Genomic DNA, 18,851 nt, shown 5'->3' on the forward strand with positions numbered 1-18,851 from the left:
AATTAATTTTCCCCATAAGAATTAATGTAAATGACATTAATTGGTTCCAGACACAATAAATATCTCATTATAAAGCACTTTTACACGAAGTTTATAGTAATTATATGCATAAAATCATACAAAAAAACAAGAAAAACAATAAATAAATGGAATAAATGAAATAAATTAACATTGAACTTCACTTTACCTGTAGTAAGGAGAGTTGATGGCTTGAGATGAAGGTGGTGAGGAGGAGGAGGTGGTAAAACCTTTGTCTGGGCAAGCGTCATGCACGATGGCCATAGGCGTCTTTCAAGTCGCGATTGCCCGTTCGACCTCCGAATTTCGTTCGGTTTCCGGGGCAATTTTTTTTCGTAAATATCGTTCGAACACCGATTTGTTTGAGTTCTGGTGCGTTCGATCTCCGAGGTTCTACTGTACTGCACAATGGACGTAAACGATCCCCTGACGTCATTAGCAAGAGGAGGCCATAGTCTGCCAGTGTCAGGGTTCAAACATGCCACATTTGATCGTTACCCGCAAATTACTCAATTTGTATTTTTCGTATAAATCATCGCCCCGCTACTGGCAGACGAATGTCCCAGGTCATTCTTGCAAACGAGGCGTTGCTGGTCTGTTGAGTTCTCACCTAGTTAAACACATGTCACTCGTTTAGATTGTTCCTCATGGGTTCTTTGTTGTTTTTTAAAGGTTTGTTCACCCAATTAGCCTTACTGAATGTGACACTAAAATGTCATTTGATAAAACATAAACATTTGATTCTCACACAGTAGAGTCGATGCATGTAGCATCATGAGCACAATAATCTATTTTAATTAATAAATGTATGCATTGTTCCATGCCCATTTTTTACCCCACAAAATCTGTTTGCATCAGACATTACATCGACTTAAAAAAGGTTGCAGTAATCTGTTGTACCTTTATATCAGTTGTCGGTTTGGTCTCTCGACACGGCAGTTTAAACAATGGGCAATCTTCTTAACTCTCCCCACCTCTGCCCACCCAGCTGTACAAATGGGATAGCCACAGTTAGTTCATTGGCAAGTTGTGTGTGGTGGGGTAAAGTGGAATCAAGTACTTCCACCTCTTTTAAGATCTGTGGCTAACGTGAAAGAGTAGGCAAAATACTCTCAAGAGTGGCTCCTCCTATCAGATGCCCTTCCGCCAGCAGTGACATGCGCAAGCAATTTCAGGGGCCGCGCCTTTACCTTTTTAAGCCATATTTTCTATATGATAAGGTATAAGCACGCCGCACAGTGTTTCTCAATACCCACGTTGTGTTTGGTTTTGTGTGGAAACGTGGACTACTGGACATCTGCCGGCCACTTTGCAGCCGCAGCTCAGCAATGACGGGCATGAGGCCTGCCGGCCCGACGAACTCCATGAAGCCTGGAGTGGCCTGCTCAACGCGTCCGCCAACTACGAAGACGCCATCGTCACCGAGGTTCAAAGGTGAGTCCTGGCAAAACGTGGATCACACCCCCGATTAGCACGGATGGCTACGTACGGTGCGAAAGAAGTTCAACATATATGCTTACATGAACACGCCGGAAACAGCTGCAGGGTGAACATGTTGACTATAGGAGGCAGTACAAGCAAGCACGTTACTGGGTCTGGCTGTCCATAGTTGGAGTGATGTTCCCTTGTTTGTAAGGGTTTTCTCTGAGGGCTCATTTTCTGCCCATGTCATAAAGTACTAAGAACAGAAATTGGACAAGCATCTTGAACAGCAACCTCCTGGACACGAAAGTGTTTGAAACTCCGTGAAACTTTTTTAATGACAGATTTCCATAGAACACTTGAGACCAATTTGAGCTGGTTTGATTGGACTCATTTCTCGAAGAACTTTAGTAGAACAGAGCTTGAGTTGCCCAAAAAAAGTGAATTTCCTTGGTTTTCAGTTACGTGGGTTATCGCGTGAGTTGGGCAAGGTTTTTTTTGCCAAAAATCTGAGTCGAACTTTTACAGAAATGCTTCGCGAATTTGCAGCCAACTAAATTTAACAACAAAATCTCGAAATGCGCTGTTGAGATGTCAATTTGAGGCATGTGTCTCATAGAAACTAGGTTTGAATGTTTTTGTTGTTGCTATGTTACTGTCTTCCTCTTCACATTTTAGGCTTGGTAGATATTTTACCTTCATTGTAGAATTTTTTTATGTAGGTGGAATCAGATAGGGCCAGTTATCTGTGATACAACTGGGTGGCGCAGTAGCAAGTTTATATTCTGGTTCGGGAACAACACAGTCCTTCACTCCTCCAGGATTGATAAAACGAGTACAGTCTTTTCTCCTATAACGTGTGTTTTCATAACGCGAATTGGATATAACCCGATTGAGTGAATAGAGCTGAGTCGCGCGTGTAGGAATACGCGGTTTTACGGCTGCCTCGGCATAGTGTCACTCATGGCGGGATGCTGCTGGATGCTTTATATATGCTACCCCCGCGCGTTAGTATCTGTTGAGTCTCCGTATGCATCTCACGTGTTATCGCAGACTGTGCTTTACCCTATATTATATATTATTTATTACAACGCGATTTTTCTACAACGCGGTGTTCTTCAGGAACAAGCTGTAACTACGTTGTGAGTAGTCAGCAATGTTTGTACCATGTATAGTTTCTCCTGCTACAGGAAAGGGGAATTCCCGCCATTGCCCCAGAGCTGTAAGCAGGAGATGAGCAACACTCCCCACGCTGATTAGAACATTAAAACCACTTGAACTTGTTTCAGATTTCGATAGGCACCTCAGACCTGTCAACAGGTGGACCGCATTGTTGTGGTTGAACCCGATTCAAGAGCCGAATGGCTCACAGGGCTATACCTAATAAATGAACTTTGAACTTTGAACGGCAGTGGCGAGAGGAAAACATTGAGATTGTTGGTGCTGCAGGTTATGTGAACGCCTTCAAATGACCATGACATTGATCTATGAAAGCAAATGTGCATTCAGGACATTCTGCAAATACCGACGCCGTTCTGCTACCCAGCGTGCTTGTTTGAGCGGTTTTCGTGTCTATCTGAACCCTCCATTACGTACGCCCAGTGTGCCCAGCAGGTCCTCTTTACGCAGCCTTTAGCTGTTCATGTCCAACTGAAACGCCAGCAGTGTTTGTTTAATCTGTGTTGCTGTCAAGAGGCACAACCTCAGCTGCATGTTTTACGTTTCATGCGTTACATGAGACTTTGTTTTTTACCCTGAAAAGATTCACCACCCCCCCCACACACCCCCCCCCCCCTCTGCAATCCCCGACCCCTCCCAGCGATGAGATGAATTGTGACGATTCGGGGGGTCACGATTTGAGAAGTGATTCTCTTTCGTCGCGTTTCTACCGTCTCGCCCGCATTGTTGTTTCACTTTCGTCGGCACGGTTTTGTTCAACGCATCAGTCGTATAAATGCACAATTTGAATGTCATATGCTTTCATGATATTAATTGAATCTCAAGCACGTAATAGTGTACAGGTGTACCTCGATTTGCACGGTAGTAGATGCGTTCCAAATAAGGGAACACAAAGCGTAACCGCACGAGATAGCTGCCTGGCAAGTAGCACGTACAATCCACACAGTACACACACAGTATACACACACTACACACGGTACACACACACAGTACATACACAGTACACACACACAGTACACACACAGTACACACACACTACACACAGTACACACACACACACAGTACACACACAGTACACACACACAGTACACACACAGTACACACACACTAACCACAGTACACACACACTACACACACAGTACACACAGTACCCACACACTACACACACACACCACACACACAGTACACGCACAGTACCCACAGTACACACACAGTACCCACAGTGCACGCACAGTACACACAGTGTTACTCCACGTCCGACCGCATCGCTGCATGTAGAGCGAATTCAAACCCCGTAAAGAGAATTTTGGGTAGTAATAAGTTGGTTAGCGTGCGTATATGCGACATCGCGTAAGCCGTTACGCTCGTAAAGCGAGGGAAACTTGTTCATGCATCGTGATCTTAAAAATCCATTTTAACCGATTAATACATCTGTGCATTCATATTGGCCTCATTTTTACCCACCATATCTGCATTTGTTTGGCAATTTCATAGACCTAAACAATGTTACATTTGTGGCTGCACCTTCATATGAGGATGCTGCTGTAGTGTGGTGGTCAGCGCACTGGACGTGCGATCCAGAGGTTGCAGGCTTGAGCTCCCCTTGCGGCAATTTAAACTCTTGGAAACTTTTTTTTTAAATCCCTTAAATTTACTATCTGCGTAGAAGAGTAGGCCAAATACCCTCCAGAGCACCGATGGCTACCAGGCGCATGCTGGCTCTTTAATACACCACGTGCGGGCTCTATCAAAGGGGCATAGCGCAGAACGTGCTATCACAGTAGCAAAGAAACATGAATGTCACCCGTTCTGTGACGAAAACTGTCAATATATTTACACGTGTGTAGATCCACTTGGCTCTTTGCAGAACTCTTGGGTGCTGTTTGGCTCTTGGTCTGATACAGGTTGGCGGGCCCCGTTCTCGAGTTCCCGTTCGTGTGGCGTGAGCAAGTGATTGCGGGGCTGCACCTTTGCCTCGTCTTTCACGCCGCGCGTTAACGGATGAGCGTCGCAGCAAGGGGGTTTTTCCCAATCTCAGCTTTCGACAGCGTTCTACCGTTGCCTGCACCCTCTTTTCTCAGGAGACAAATCGCCCTGAAACGCTTAGCCTCCCATGGCCACGTTGCTCCGCTACGTTTCTCGTTGCCAACGCAGCGGAGCTGCTGCTAATTTAAGCAGCGGTTGATGCGGCCGGACGTCAGTGAACAGCCTCATCAAAGTGTGCCCCCCCCGCCCCGTGTGGACTGTAAGGGGGGGTTTTCACGTACAGGTACGGTACCATGGGTTGCGTGTCTTGAGAACAATGGCACAGCCTCTTGGGGTGCCCTCTGAATGCCCATTGCAGGTGTCCAGTGGCCGCCATCCCTTTGTGTGCTGTTAAGTCACGCACTCGAGCTGGGTGTGGTGGGGCCCCGATTTTTCTCTCTCTGTGTGTGCACTGCTCAGAGGATGCCGGCACACTGCCCACTCAGCTCAGACATTCATGAAACTCCCTCTGCTCAGTGATGGGAAGGAACCTGGGATTTTTTTAACACACATCCCATACTCGGGTCAAAAGCTTTAACGCATGAGCTCTGTCCGTCCGTCTGTCTGCCCGCCTGTAACAGGGGGTCGTGATGGCTGGAGTAACGATGATTCAATGTGATTACAACTTTCGCAGAAAATTTCGCAGAAAGTTGTGCTGCGATTAGGGACCACATCGATCAAAGCGGGTTGCACTTTCATCAATTTGGCCTTTGCGCGGCTTGGAAGGCATTGCTATTGTTGCTAATCAAACACTCTTTGGTTCTTTCGGTAAAGTCACGTAGGTAGAAATAAAACTAAATAAATCACGGCTAATCAAATACTTCCAAACACAAATGCTTACAGAATCGATTCCTCCTTGATTCGGTAAACATTTCACTGTTGTAGTTCGTCGATAAGGGCGTGTGTGTGTTTTTTTCTCTCTCTCAAATGTTGGTATGTTTTTTTTCGTAACGTATCTACCCTGTACCTGTCTCCAATAACAGCCACAGTCATTTTGCCCAAGGGATAGGCGCGTCAGCTGTCAACTGCGCATTTCGATTGCTCCAAGCGCGCGCGATTGGCCGGATTGGTGGGTCTATGTTCTCACGCGTACATTTGAACCAATGACACGGCTCACCCGCCAAGGTTAGTTGGCAAAACAGTGTAGAGCGTGCCGGACCGCAAGAAGAAAATACTGTTCATGTTGTGGTAGCCTGCTTGTTAATTGTTGGGGAAGTTGGAGGGAGGGGTTGCATTCTCACATGAAGAGGGTGTTTATGCAAAATATGTTACTTTTACTGCACATTTATAAAACTACTTCATATATAGAAGTTAGTTTTATTTACAAACGAATGGTAATTGAGCGCACATACAAACGCACACTGACTTTTCTCAGCTCAAATTAACATTGGATTCACTTATTCACTCTCGTGCAGGACGATAAATGCACGCACTGCCATGCTAACGATCTCCAAGAAAGGTGAACCCAACGTGGGCACCTGTGAGCGTCACGTCGCTTCCAAAGGCATGTGTGCATGGTCCAGGCAGCGTGAACATATTGACCCTACGAGGAATCGTGATTCAGCTGTGCTTCTTTGGCTTTGGAATTCCACGATCCCTTGTCAGCCTTCTTGCCTTCATGCGTGTTCGTTCGCATGTTTCGCCACAAGTACGTGCGTGTGGTTAATGCAGACTTGATGCCTTGCAATAAAGGTATCTGTTTGGCGTTAGAACATCTTAACACCCGTTTTATTGCCAGAGAGGGTAAAACCTATCCTTATGTTTCATCATTTTGGATACTGCCAAAAAAAGGGTCCCATAGATTGGTATACAACGTGTTTCACTTTGGTGTTCCTGGTCCGCCCGCAGCAATGCCTTCTGGCAATCGTCTAATAATGCCATCGTTTTCGTTGTACAACTTCTAGCATCAAAGTGGCTGTATCACACATGCTTTGTACGCGATATTTTACTTATTTTTCTGTTGTTTTAAATCGTCACTGGCCCTTTTAACGTGAAATATAAAAATCGAAAAGTGCAACCGATTTGAGCAAGTGAGGTTAAATACTTTATTTATCAAAACACAGCCAATGGTATTCCACCTCGTGGTAGTATTCGAGTTTGTTTTCAACCATTTTTGTTCGTCACAATGGTACGACTAAAGTTTGTTTACTTCCATGGATAAAGGGGCGATTGTTAATACAGGGAAAACAATATATATGTACAACCAAAATTTTTATTATATTCTTGGTTCTTTCGGTAAAGTCACGTGACTTTACCGAAAGAACCAAGAATATGAATCCCCGCAGTCACAAAAGCTTTAAATCATAATTTAATTATTCGCATGGCTGATGTTGATGTAGTGCAACAGGTATAATTTTGCATTGAGGTGGCTGAATTGATTTATAATTGCACTATGTGGCAGGAGAAGTGCGTGGGGAGGGGCGTATTTGTAACACCACTGTGAGAGGGAAAGATTGACGAGCTTGCGCAAGATATAAATTGCCTGTTAAGAAGAGTGAGTGGGCTTTGCAGGACACACTGCTCAAAGAGATGATGGCCAGTGGTCTACACTAGCGTCAGAGTGGCAAACAAAGCACGCAATTCGACCGCAGAGATGGAGCCGTGAAACCATTTGGCTTGCCATCGAACATTTTGGCTAGCCGCCGAACAAAGACGGCCACTGCATCGTGCACTTTCTGATGCACTTCTGCAGCCGTCTGGAACGCTCTTCCTTCCGATATAAAGAAGCCACCGGAGCGATCCACTGATTTTTGTGTTTAGTTTGTTGTCCTTCCACCGCACCTCCGATTAGCACGATTGGCTACTTATGGTGCGAAATAAGTTGAACATATTCAGTGGGTCTTTCGGTAAGGTCACGTAGATAGGTCAAAACGTCGTAGTTTTTAGTTATGTCTTGTTATTTTCTTTGAACCTATCTACGTGACTTTACCGAAAGACCCAAAGAATATGAATTCCTGCAGTTACGAAAGCTTCAAGCCAAGAAGTTCAACATACAAACATACATAATGCACAGGCGCGAGATGGATTGTTGCATTGTAAGACTATGAAAAATGAGCATAACTTGGTGAGGCCTTCCACCAGCAGTGGATTGATTGTGGCTAATTACGATGATGAAAGGCGAATGAGGCAGGAATGCGAACATGCAAACGGAACAGAAGTCGTTATAATGAAGGCTAATTGTCCTGCAGAAGCCGCTGGAATGTCAAAAATGGTTCTTGTGGGCTTCTGCGTGCGCTGCAAGTCAAGGCAGTGCCCTGGAAGGCTTTCAAGCGGCGTGCCCGGGTCGTGTTCGCAGGCGAGGCTCAGCCTCCTGCACACCCACTGCTCGCTCTCCGGGCCGACACACCCAGCCGTGTTGTGCGCTCGCGCGCGCGCGCGAGAGAGAGAATCTGTCCGGACAGGACAGCGCCACGTTGGTTTCGGCTCGCGCGGCAACCCCGAGTTACTTTTTTAAGCCTTTTATTCCCCCCCGCCCGCAAGAGAATATCGACTTGTATTCTTCCTTCTCGTGCGAGCCGTTAATTTATCCACGAGGGCTGTCGACAATCGGCGCTTCATAGCTGGTAGGAAGGAAGGAAGGAAAAAAAACGCAGGATTTTTTTTTATTTTGTCAAAAGCAAGTCTGAACGTGGCTGGAGATTTGTTGCCATTAGGCGGCGTTTGAGATGACAGATGGGGAATGTTGGAAGTATTAATGCTGTGGAATATAAAAACCTCAAGTGACAGTTAGCACCCGTGGCAACCCGTGCATTCCTACTCAGTGAGTCATCGCACGGATGAGAAATTACAATAATTCATTGGATTTTGTTGGAATCCTATAAATCTTTTTAAATGAGAGAGGATTTTATTTCTCCTCCTCGATAAGTCCATTTGAATGCTGCGCTGGATTAAAAGGCCTCCTGTAAGTTTACAACTCATCTCAGGCTACGGTGTTGGAAGCGTGGCGATGAAGAGAAGCGCGCGCCTGGCGGAGTCACCAAAATAGCGTTGAATCTTCAAAATCCGAACAGACGTTTGAAACGGCGGCCGGCGATGTCCCTCGCGACGCCGCACTTCTCCGGCGGAAGGCGAGGAATTTTCGGCGACTGAAGTCCGGCGACTCTCCTCCTCCGTTCGCGACTCAACCGATTCCCCGTCTCCGCGCGAAGGGGACACCGAGGTGCCGAGATGAGCGCCTCCGAGTGGAGCACGCTGCCCAGGGCGGCACAGCCCGGCGCTCCGGCCGCTGACGCCACGCAGTTCTGGTCGCTGCCGAGACAGCGGGTCGCCCCCGTCTCATACAGCCCGGCCTTCGCTCACGGCGGCAGCGGCGGCGGCTTTGGAAGCGTCTCCCGCCTTGGGTCCAGCTCAAGCGATCAAATCCACATGGCCTCGTTGTCCCGTTACATCCCGAACCACACGCTGGTGTTCGAGGACGTGAACCCGTACAGGTAGAGCGCCGGGCACACCGCTCACTTCTGCAGTGACCCCTGGTCGCTGTCGAGCTTGGATGTTTTTCGTTTGTTTACTTTAGGTATGCATATTGGTTTAGTTACCGAAGGTTGTCAGCGTAGCTTGTTAGTAATGTTTGCTGCTGTAAAGTGTGAGTAATGTCAAGTGATGTGTCATTAGGGTGGTGCATTGATTAGTGCACTGCGCTGTGAACCTATCAGCCTGAATTTTGATTACTGTCCATAGGTTACATTATTATTTATTGCGTATTTGGTATATACTGTCATTTATTTATAATGATCAATACCAGCTGTTGTAAATTAGCAGTCGTGCCTTTGCTTTCGTGTGTAAAATTCAAACTCACGTCTTCTACTTTTCTTTTCTCTCAAGTCCAATGACAGCAATTGTTCCTTAATTTTATAAACGTATTTACGTCTAAAATATATCGAGTGCACGCATTTCACGTAAGCTGGAGATTTATTTGCGTCTACCTTTGTGATAATTATTTTTGTCTATTTTCGTGCTATATATTCAGTATTCAACAAAACTTTAGCCAAATTCGATTTTGCGTAGCATTTAGGGTGTGATTGACAGACTAGCAGAGGGCTTCTTGTCTGGAGAAGGTTGCTGACTGTTGGTGGCACAAAGGTGGATGTGCTTCCACGGATCGCACCGACAGGCTTAAATGGCCTTTGGCCAACATTTGAATTGCCACTCGTTTGACCGTACTGTTCAGCATTGGTTGGTGGAGGGACTATGGGTGTTAGCTGCGGCCCAGAATCAATCTCAGGACGCTGGGTGTATGGCGTGGTGTGCTAACTACAGCAACGCTCCTCAAACCGACAAAGTCATTGGCATACTGTAGTTGTATTAACTTTGTAAAAAAAAAAAAATACCCGTCTGTAATGTGTTTAAGTTGGCTGATTCCAGTGGCCAGGAAATGGTAGTAAATCAAACTCTTTCTTGAATCCATCTGTGTGGAATTTTGGGTGCTATCCCCTTGTACGTGTGGGGTTTTCTCCAGGTGCCGTAGTTTCCTCCCAGATGTAAAGCACGTGGAATTGGCTGCACATTCCAATTCATTAGGATCCACGAAAAAATAGTATTGAGGCTCTTGCAACTTTCTTGGATAAATACAGGGCATTGTTATTTGTAAAAACACAGGGCATTCATGCCAGAGTACAACTGTGAACAATGCAGGATGTATATTCGTAATCACTTCATCTTTGTTTGGGATAAAACTGTGCCCAGCACTGACTTTCTGTGAGCTACAATGGAAAAAGTGTTAGTCATCAAGCTTCATTGTGGTAATGATACTACTGCTCTCTATGAGTTCATACCACGTGCGGTTGCATGAGGACATCCATTATCAAATGCAGCAGAACATTCTTCAAATCTGTTTACATCGTTCATGATTGGTGTCGTACACTCTTATATTTGGAGACATAAGTAAAGTACATATGTTCGTCTAAAGCCACTGCATACTGTGCTTTAGAGATGTGCTCATCCGAAAGTCAGGCCGAGACACGAAACATTGTACGATTCACATTTTATATATTATTTGGGTTGATCCAGAAACTAGAAGTGCTGTCCCTAATAGGACTTTTAGGGACAGCACTTTCACACTTTTCCCGCCAACAGTTGTGTCACGCTGCACGTGTAAGCACGAGGACATTTTACATTTGTACAAAATGTCAATGATCCAAAAAGATCACAGACCAGATTATCCCAAAATTTTAACAAAAAAATTTAATTGTAGTTGATGAACACAGGCCCAGAGGTCCACAGTATCAAGCAGCCAGTAACAAACAGCAACGCTTGAAGGTGTAATCAATAAGTTAATATATTTCTTGATTTTGAGCAAAGTTGTAAACACTTGGAAAAGAGACGATGGGAGGGAATTCCAAAGTCTTGCAATGCGAAGAAAGAAGCAGAGAGAGAGAGAAGCGAATTGACCTGCAGTGTCGTGGTTGAACACAGCATGCATGAGATAACATGTCAGTCCACAGCAAAGCATGGGCTGTACGCTGAGACAGAGAAGCGGCGTAACATCGCACATATGAGACAACCCCCCTGCCTCCACTGCCTCGCTTGTCCCGAGTGTCACTGTGTGGGGAGTGGTAGTGTAGTGGTTAGCGCGCTGCGCTACGAACCCGGCGACCCGAGTTCGATTCCCGCCCACAGCCAACACCGGTGTGACGTTATCTGAACCGGTCTTGGGCCTTCCCTAGGTCGACTCAGCCTCAAATGAGTAACTGGTGCGGTGTGTAAAACCATCGCCACTGGGGAGACAAAGGCGGCCGGGCGTGGTGCTCTGGCCGCCCACCCCCTCCTGTACCGTTCCGGCCTTTTTAAGTGCTCGCTAACAGCACTTGTCCCAAACGTCTGTTAAGGCTATACGGGGAATCTTTGTGCTTACGCGTGGAGTACAGCCTGCGGCTTTTGCTGCAGCATGCCGTGTGTGGGCTGTCTGATGTTTAGCGCAGGGGGGTCACGTGTGTTGAGAATCTTTGATCACAGGACACAGTTTCCCTCTATCCACAGCAGCCATTGAATATGCAAGCCAGCACACTGCCCGTGGTTGATGTTTGTTGTCAATCCAGCTGGAAGAAAAGTGTCTCCCGTCTGTCACTATCAATCCAAATGTTTGTTTCTCAAAGGTCAATTCAATTAATATTAATCTTAAGTCACGGTGGTAGTTATAACACGAATGTATGTGAGACATTCTTTCGCACGCCATGTAGCCAACCGTGCTAACCGCTGAAAAAATTAAAATGTTAGCTGAATATGTTTAGTGGGAATATACAGGGTATCCGTGAAGCTCTGTTTTGCTATTACGATTTGAAACTATATAACAGTTTGAACTGCCTGCTTGAAATGTCGGCAAGAAGTTGCTCGTCCGCAACATGTTGACGACACTGAAGAGCTTGAGTGATCCTCAAAAGCACGAAACAGAAACATTCAAGACAGCCGCACTCGAGGTATCGTCGAGAGGGCCTGGAACTTTCCTCTCTGATTTCGACTCGACGAGTTATCGTCCACGCTGTTACAGCGGTGGAGGTTTAGAGGCATTATAGTTAAAAGATGACAAAAAATGTATATTGCACAAGTGCGAGTGTGGGACGTATGTGTGTGTCGTGTTTTGTGTAGCGGTTAGCGCTACGCTGCGCTCCGAGCCCGGCGACCCGAGTTCCATTCCCGCTCATGGCCACCACAAGCGACGATTATCTGCAATGGTCCTGGGGCTCCCCTAGGTCGACTCAGCCTCAAATTAGTACCTGGTGCGGTGTGTAAATATCGTCACTCGGGAGACATAGGCGGCCGGGCGTGGTGTTGGCCACCCACCCCCTTGTGTCCCTTGCCGGCCTTCATAGGTGATCGCTAACAGCACTTGCCCCAAAAGTATGTTAAGGCTATATGGGGGATCTTTGTCTTTGTAGTTTTATAGACCTAGCTCAAATTGCTGGGTAGTATTATTCTTTAATCGTAGATGATACTTTCATGAACATCCTGTATAATCAGCCATTCAACCTAAAACTCACATTTAATCCACATGGACATCACAAGGCTTTACTATGCCAAACGATGAGTGGCAGTTCCTCACCACTAAACGTTTAAGAAAACAACAGCATTAATGCTTGCAGGAGGCAATGAAGGCTTGATTTTCCATGATTAGTGAGGTGCCCTGTTAAACGATTATGTTGGGTGTCTCTCCTACCCCTTTCCCACTGGCAAAGTTGAGCCAAGCCAGCAAGGGTTCCTTTTTTTTGCCGAGGCAAAACCAAACTGCACGACACTGCTCTCGCAAGGCATCCATATCTGATTCGGAGGCCCAAGCAGGGCCAGGGGTGGGGCTAATTGCGCTTTCATTGCACGCAACATCAGCGGCGCCGCGCGGGTTTCTGCGGTGGAAAAACAACCTTCCTCCTCCTGATCGGTGCCCGGCTGGTTCGGCATGGCCCCAGCGTGGCTTGGTTGTCGATTGGAGAAGAGGCAGCAGCGGCATAATGCGTGGTGTCTCGTTTATTTTTCCCTGCACCTCCGATTAGCGTGGTTGGCTACGTACGGTGCGAAAGAAATTCAACATACACGTGTCCCTGTGACTATGCGCATCAGGCTGGAGATGCTACAGAGGCTGGCACAGAAGATGGAGGTGGACACCAACACTTGCGCCGAAGGCCTCAACAAAGTCTACGAGGCTCTGCAAGCCGTGAGTTATTTCATCTGATGGAATCTTTCCACCTTCATTATCATCACCACCACCTTTTATGTATGTATGTTGAACTTATACTGATAGGAACCTCCTGGTTACACCAGCCCACAGGGGATTATTGTGTCCGTCCGTAGTGCAGGGAGGGGCTGGGTGGGGAGGGAGGGGCTGGTTGGGGAGGGGAGGGTGGGGAGGGGCTGGGTGGGGAGGGTGGGGCTGGGTGGGGAGGGGAGGGTGGGGAGGGGCTGGGTGGGGAGGGTGGGGAGGGGCTGGGTGGGGAGGGTGGGGCTGGGTGGGGAGGGGCTGGTCACCCCGTGGTGCCCTTATAAAACTCAACGTTTAACCTACTCACGCCGGCTTGTGCCCGCCCTCACAGTCGGGCATATTTGTGGAATACACCACGCCGCCGTTGACCCTGGCCATTGACCGAGCAACCCAACGTTCCTACCAGCTCCCTCCGCAGGAATGTGTTTTCCCACAGTGCTCATCCTGATCTTGCCAGATCTTGGAAGCTATGCAGGCGTGAGCCTGGGTAGTAATCAGACTGCCAGGGGACACCGTGTACTGTAGACTTGGGTCACTCGGTGGTAAGGTGCTGGCAGTCGTAATAGATTATTGGATTAATCTTTACGCTGCACTCAGTGATACGCCCTCACATATATTGGTTTTCTCTGGGTGCTCCGTTTGCTCTCCCCATGCTAAACACTCATTAATGGAGTGGGCAAAAGATCATAATGCAGGGCATTCCTGTGAGTCTTGAGACTCAGGCTTTCCTGAGCAAAGAACGCTATTACTGATGCTTATAATGCATTATCCAACAGAGGTAACAAACCTTCAAAGTAACATTTAACGATGTTTTATGAGTAATTTTCGTGGGGAGGAAAGTTATCATAACCGCCACTCCTTGAAATGCACTGCTCACGACACAAGCCTGAAGGCGTGCTTCTGGTTGTGATGACAGCTTCTGCTTTTTAAAGACCTCGCGATAAGAAAAAGCTTTTAATTTTGAAAAAAAAGGCAGTGCTCATTTCACAGTGGCTGCTCATTGTGGTTCTTGCACATTCTCAACTGACTCGAGTGAGCTTCACCCAAACCTTGAGTGGCTAACCCGCATTCTCAAAACACCTCATTTGCTAAAAAAAACCCCCTGTCTTTCGGATTTTTTTTGGTATTGCGATGGAATCTGCCTCTTCTTGTTGTCCAACTACTGGAGATACACTAAATTAGACAAAATCATATTCACACTCTACCATCTTATGCTCTGTATCTAAGTAGTTTTTTGGGCTTGATCTGTTTGGAGGAAATTATAATTTTCGTAAAAAAATGAAGTTGTTGAAACGTCTTGCAATTCATCACGTGTTTTGTGGTAAACTTTGCGATAAAATAGTAATGCTCTACAAACAGGTCAACCCCACGCCCTGGCAGTGCGCGTTTCCCACTTGTTGCGGAGGTTTACGGTTCCAATCCTGCGGCCGCCCTGGTTAATACTGCGGGTGCATTAACAACAATTGCACTCCACGACATCTGCGTCACAGTAGACGACGTTAAAGATCCCCCGACGTCATTCGCCAGAGTAGGGCACTCTGTGTCGTTGTCATGGTCCAATTTTGCCAAATTAGAAATTGACTCAATGTGGATTATACAAAGCAATCATTGCCCATACTGGTAGAGTAATGCCCCGGGTCACTCTTGCAAATTAGGCTATCCTGGTCTCTTGAGTTCTCACCTGGTTAAACAACATTAACTTAACTTAAACACGGTGTGATATATTCACTTGGTGTAAATAATTTCTGGTTGATTTCTATCGGGAGAAAAATGTAAATTTTCGAAAATGGTATTTTTCTGCTGCATTTGGCTTCATTTAATTCCAAATAAGGCGTTCTCCAACAACGAAATATTAAAATTATGTTTAGTCTCTGGAAACTATTTCTATGTTTCAGTAATAATTATTATTAGTAATAATAAATGAATTATAATTCATTTGATAATAATTTAAACCAAGAAAGCTTCTCCTGGTCGATGTTTGGCCAGTTCCTTTGCTAATGATTAATTTTCATGTTCACTGCCTCTGGGATACTGCCGTGGTACAATGGTTCGCACACTGGACTTGCAATTACATAAAATTGTATCTCCCCGCCTCTATTAACCAACAGTATAAATGGGTCCACCACAGTTAATTGATTGGCAGGGTCATTGTGGTGTGGTGAAGTGTGGGTGCTCCCAAATATATCAAGATATCTGGCCAGCGTGGAAGAGTAGGCCAAATTCTCTCTCGAAGGGCTCCGTCTAGTAGAGAACCTTCCGCCACCAGTTGCGCGAGCAAGCAATTGCAGGGCTGCACCTTTATTTTAAAATTTGTTTTAAAATTATTGATCATCTCTTTGAGCCTGTAAATAGATTATGCCGTGCTTCTGGGCCGTGTGCAGGACGTGGCTCTGATCAACTCTGGCCGAGCCCCACAGCACGGGGAGGAGATCTCCCGCTGCCTCTCGGAGATCGAGGTGTTTGTGCAGAGTCTCTATCCCGACGTGCGGACGCTCACAGACGGGGGATGTTCCCAGCCGGAGCTGCTGCAAACCCGGTAAACCACCAGCACTCACACAGAGACAAACGCAGATGTCCCATGTTTAGTCTCAGAATGTTGTGGCCGTGTGTTGCCTCTGTCTCCCAAGTGAAAATGTTGATGCACTCCACTAGGTGACCGGTTAAAGCCCGAGTTGATCTAAGGGAATTCCAGGCCAGCGTCAAACTCAGATTAGCACCAGGGCAAATTTTTGGCCAGAAGTTGAATGCAGGTTGATAGAATAATCACGCAGTGCCCTAGCAGCGACATAGCTACAACCCTTATCATCGTGTTTATAATCATCGCCATCATCATTGTCTCAATTTGTCCATCTTTGCAATATCCATCATCAATCATCAGGATAATCAACTACAGCTGACTTGGCAAAGTATGACAAGAGTGAAATTCAGGCCATCATTTTTTTTGTTACATCTGAAGCCATGAAATGTCTTTCCATTCTGAGCATCGGTACATACCCATTGCTCTTTTCACACACGCTGTCAAATGACTGATTTTATCCCTCACAAACGGCCATCTTTCCACCGCCATATCAACGTTTACCTTTCGCTAGTTTTCGTTCAAGGTTTTTGCGTCTCGAGGTCACCCTGTGAGCACCTCACCCAGCTCAACGCGACGATCGCGCGCCGCGCGTGTGCACAGCGTTTGCCGAGTAAAATGACGAACTCACACTTGATGGGGCTTTTCTGTGGTGGGCGCTCGACGCGCAGGCTGCGGCGGCTGGAGGAGCAGGTGGCGTCTTTGCGAGCGGAGCACGCGAAGATCACGTCTCGCGCCGGGGAAGGGGCTCGAAAACGCAGCCGGGATGAGGCCCAACTGCAGGAGGCGTCTTCCCAGCAGGACCAGACCGCCGCGGCCTACCTGCAGGAGCTGCTCACCTGGGTGCAGAGCAACCAGGTCTGGGGCCACGCGCACGGTCCATTAAGTTAACTTACTACACTAGAAGATGTCAGCCATCGTGTATATGTGTGTGTTAATAGGCACAGGATTATTTTAATTAATGCTCCCCCAAATCACCTGCAATGCGCCTGATCTCGTGGGATATCAGAAGCTTAGCAGAGTTGTCATGCACTGACAAGTTGTCATTAGGGTTTGCTGGATTACTTGATACGTCTATGGATCCAAGTAAATACTCCCCATCTTCCACCAATTCACACTGACCAGCATGGTGAAATATGGTCAAACCACCCCCCACGATTGAGACAGCGTGGGGAGGCCTTCATCAACTAGTATATTGACAAAGGGCTGTACGTTGTTATTGCTATAGATGAACATATTGCATTGAGTAATTTGCACATGCTGAGTAATGCAGTAATGTAATATTATTTATGTATGATTCGTGGCCACAGGTAACGGTTGACAAGTCTGGCTATGGCAAAGACTTGGATGAGACGACGGCTCTGCTGGAAGAGCAAAAGGCCCTTCACCAAACCATCGAGAACTTTCGGTCAAGCCTGGGTGAAGCTCAGCAAACAATGGTAGCTAATGACGTAACGTGGCGCATCTATTCACTTAGCGAGGCGGTAAAGCATGAACTCTGCACAGGGCCTGATTCCAGCTACAGTTATCCGGAGTTGAACTCAAGAAAAATATTTTCCTGCCCCCGTCTCCAGCTCTCGCTGTGGGGAGGGGGAGGGAGGTGGCGGGAGAAGGTTGGAGGGTGGAAAATATTCCATGAAGCCCTGATTTTACACAATCCGGAAAATATGTTATCTCACAGTTATCTTCAGTCGGCCGTGTTTTTCTGTACATTGTAATTTTATGATGTTTGAAGGTTGTACAATTCATGTTTTAGAAGCCACAATTTGTCAAACGATTACGTAATTTAAAATGAGCATTGTAACTCGATGTCGGCATGTAATAATAACACATCAATTATGCCACCACATCAGTTTGGTGTGTTTAATATGCTTGAGGCAAACTTATGCAATCAAATGTGCTTGTGTTCATTTGGTTGTAAGTCGTTTCCATTGACATTCATGGCTTTTTTCCAAAGTGGACAATTACTTCTGATTACAATTGCCATTGTTAGCTCGTGTTTTTACACCATATACAAGTTGTTATTGTTATTTAGATTTTATTAATTGCTTTAAATTATTCTATTTAATTGATCCTTTATTTAAAAAAAACCCATTCATTGTGACCAACTGCAGTAAATGTTTTCTTCCTTACCAACCATCCGGTGCTTTCAACGTGTAACAGATGAACTTGCATTTGCATCGAGACGATTGGTAAATGCTACAGGAGACCACTGTGCTGGGTGGCGAGGAGTGGCATTTGCAAACCTGTCAACCCCTTATCGGTGCCCTACCTTATCACAGACCAATTCAGACCTCATTGGTCACCCCGTGTCCCTTATAAATCTCAACGTTCATCCTACAAAGTCCCATCACGAGGGAGAAACACAGACAAATAGACAAACAAAAATGGTTTTGCCCGTATTGGAACGGCTGTACGCCGTATGGACCTGCACATTCTATTTCCCTGTACAAGAATGTGGGGTAAACCGTGTGGGTTGACACGGTATGCATTTGAGAAGCCCTACTTCATGCCTTGTACTCCTGGTTCACAGGAGGCCGACACAAATGACTCCAGGCATGAACCATAAGACTTTACGTTGCTGCATTTACAGCAGAGTGTGTCGCAAGGCAGCCGCTACGACTACAGCAAATCACTGGACAAGCTGGAGCAACAATACAGCAAGCTCTTGGTGAGGGCACGTGACCTTGCAATATTGAGATCGTGGAATGCTGACAAAAAACAATCCTCGCAACAATAGATAACATCTATTCAAAGATATGTACGCAGACACTTTCACAGCAATTGTCCTGAACGAGTATTTTTGTTTAAGGCTGACACAGCACACAGAGGGTTGGTGTGACCAACACCTCCACTTCCCAGCTGCCTTTGTCTCCCCCTCCCAGGCGCTCGTTTGAGGATGAGTCGATATAAGAGGAGAAAATGTTTATGTACCAATTTATCAAG

The 18,851-nt window shown here is 46.3% G+C and overlaps 1 protein-coding gene across 9 annotated transcripts in view; it reads left to right on the forward strand.

Annotated features, from left to right (window-relative positions):
- The window catches only part of LOC144722284 (uncharacterized), a 111,735-nt gene that overhangs the window by 34,624 nt on the left and 58,260 nt on the right, over nucleotides 1–18,851 (forward strand). For 8 of the 9 annotated variants that reach the window (XR_013586025.1, XR_013586026.1, XM_078600395.1 and 5 more), the window contains 6 exons: nucleotides 1,334–1,452; nucleotides 13,192–13,285; nucleotides 15,712–15,866; nucleotides 16,577–16,763; nucleotides 17,216–17,344; nucleotides 18,499–18,576. Coding sequence is in view for 7 of the 9 variants with exons in the window: in XM_078600395.1 (XP_078456521.1) it covers nucleotides 1,334–1,452; nucleotides 13,192–13,285; nucleotides 15,712–15,866; nucleotides 16,577–16,763; nucleotides 17,216–17,344; nucleotides 18,499–18,576 (762 nt within the window). In the remaining 2 variants the exon portion in view is untranslated. Of the gene's footprint in view, nucleotides 1–1,333; nucleotides 1,453–8,432; nucleotides 9,075–13,191; nucleotides 13,286–15,711; nucleotides 15,867–16,576; nucleotides 16,764–17,215; nucleotides 17,345–18,498; nucleotides 18,577–18,851 lie in introns of those variants that run through there. The other variant, XM_078600396.1, reaches the window with a different exon arrangement.

Source organism: Lampetra planeri, chromosome 14 (assembly GCF_965212315.1).
Source record: "Lampetra planeri chromosome 14, kcLamPlan1.2.h2, whole genome shotgun sequence".
Taxonomy (NCBI): domain Eukaryota; kingdom Metazoa; phylum Chordata; class Hyperoartia; order Petromyzontiformes; family Petromyzontidae; genus Lampetra; species Lampetra planeri.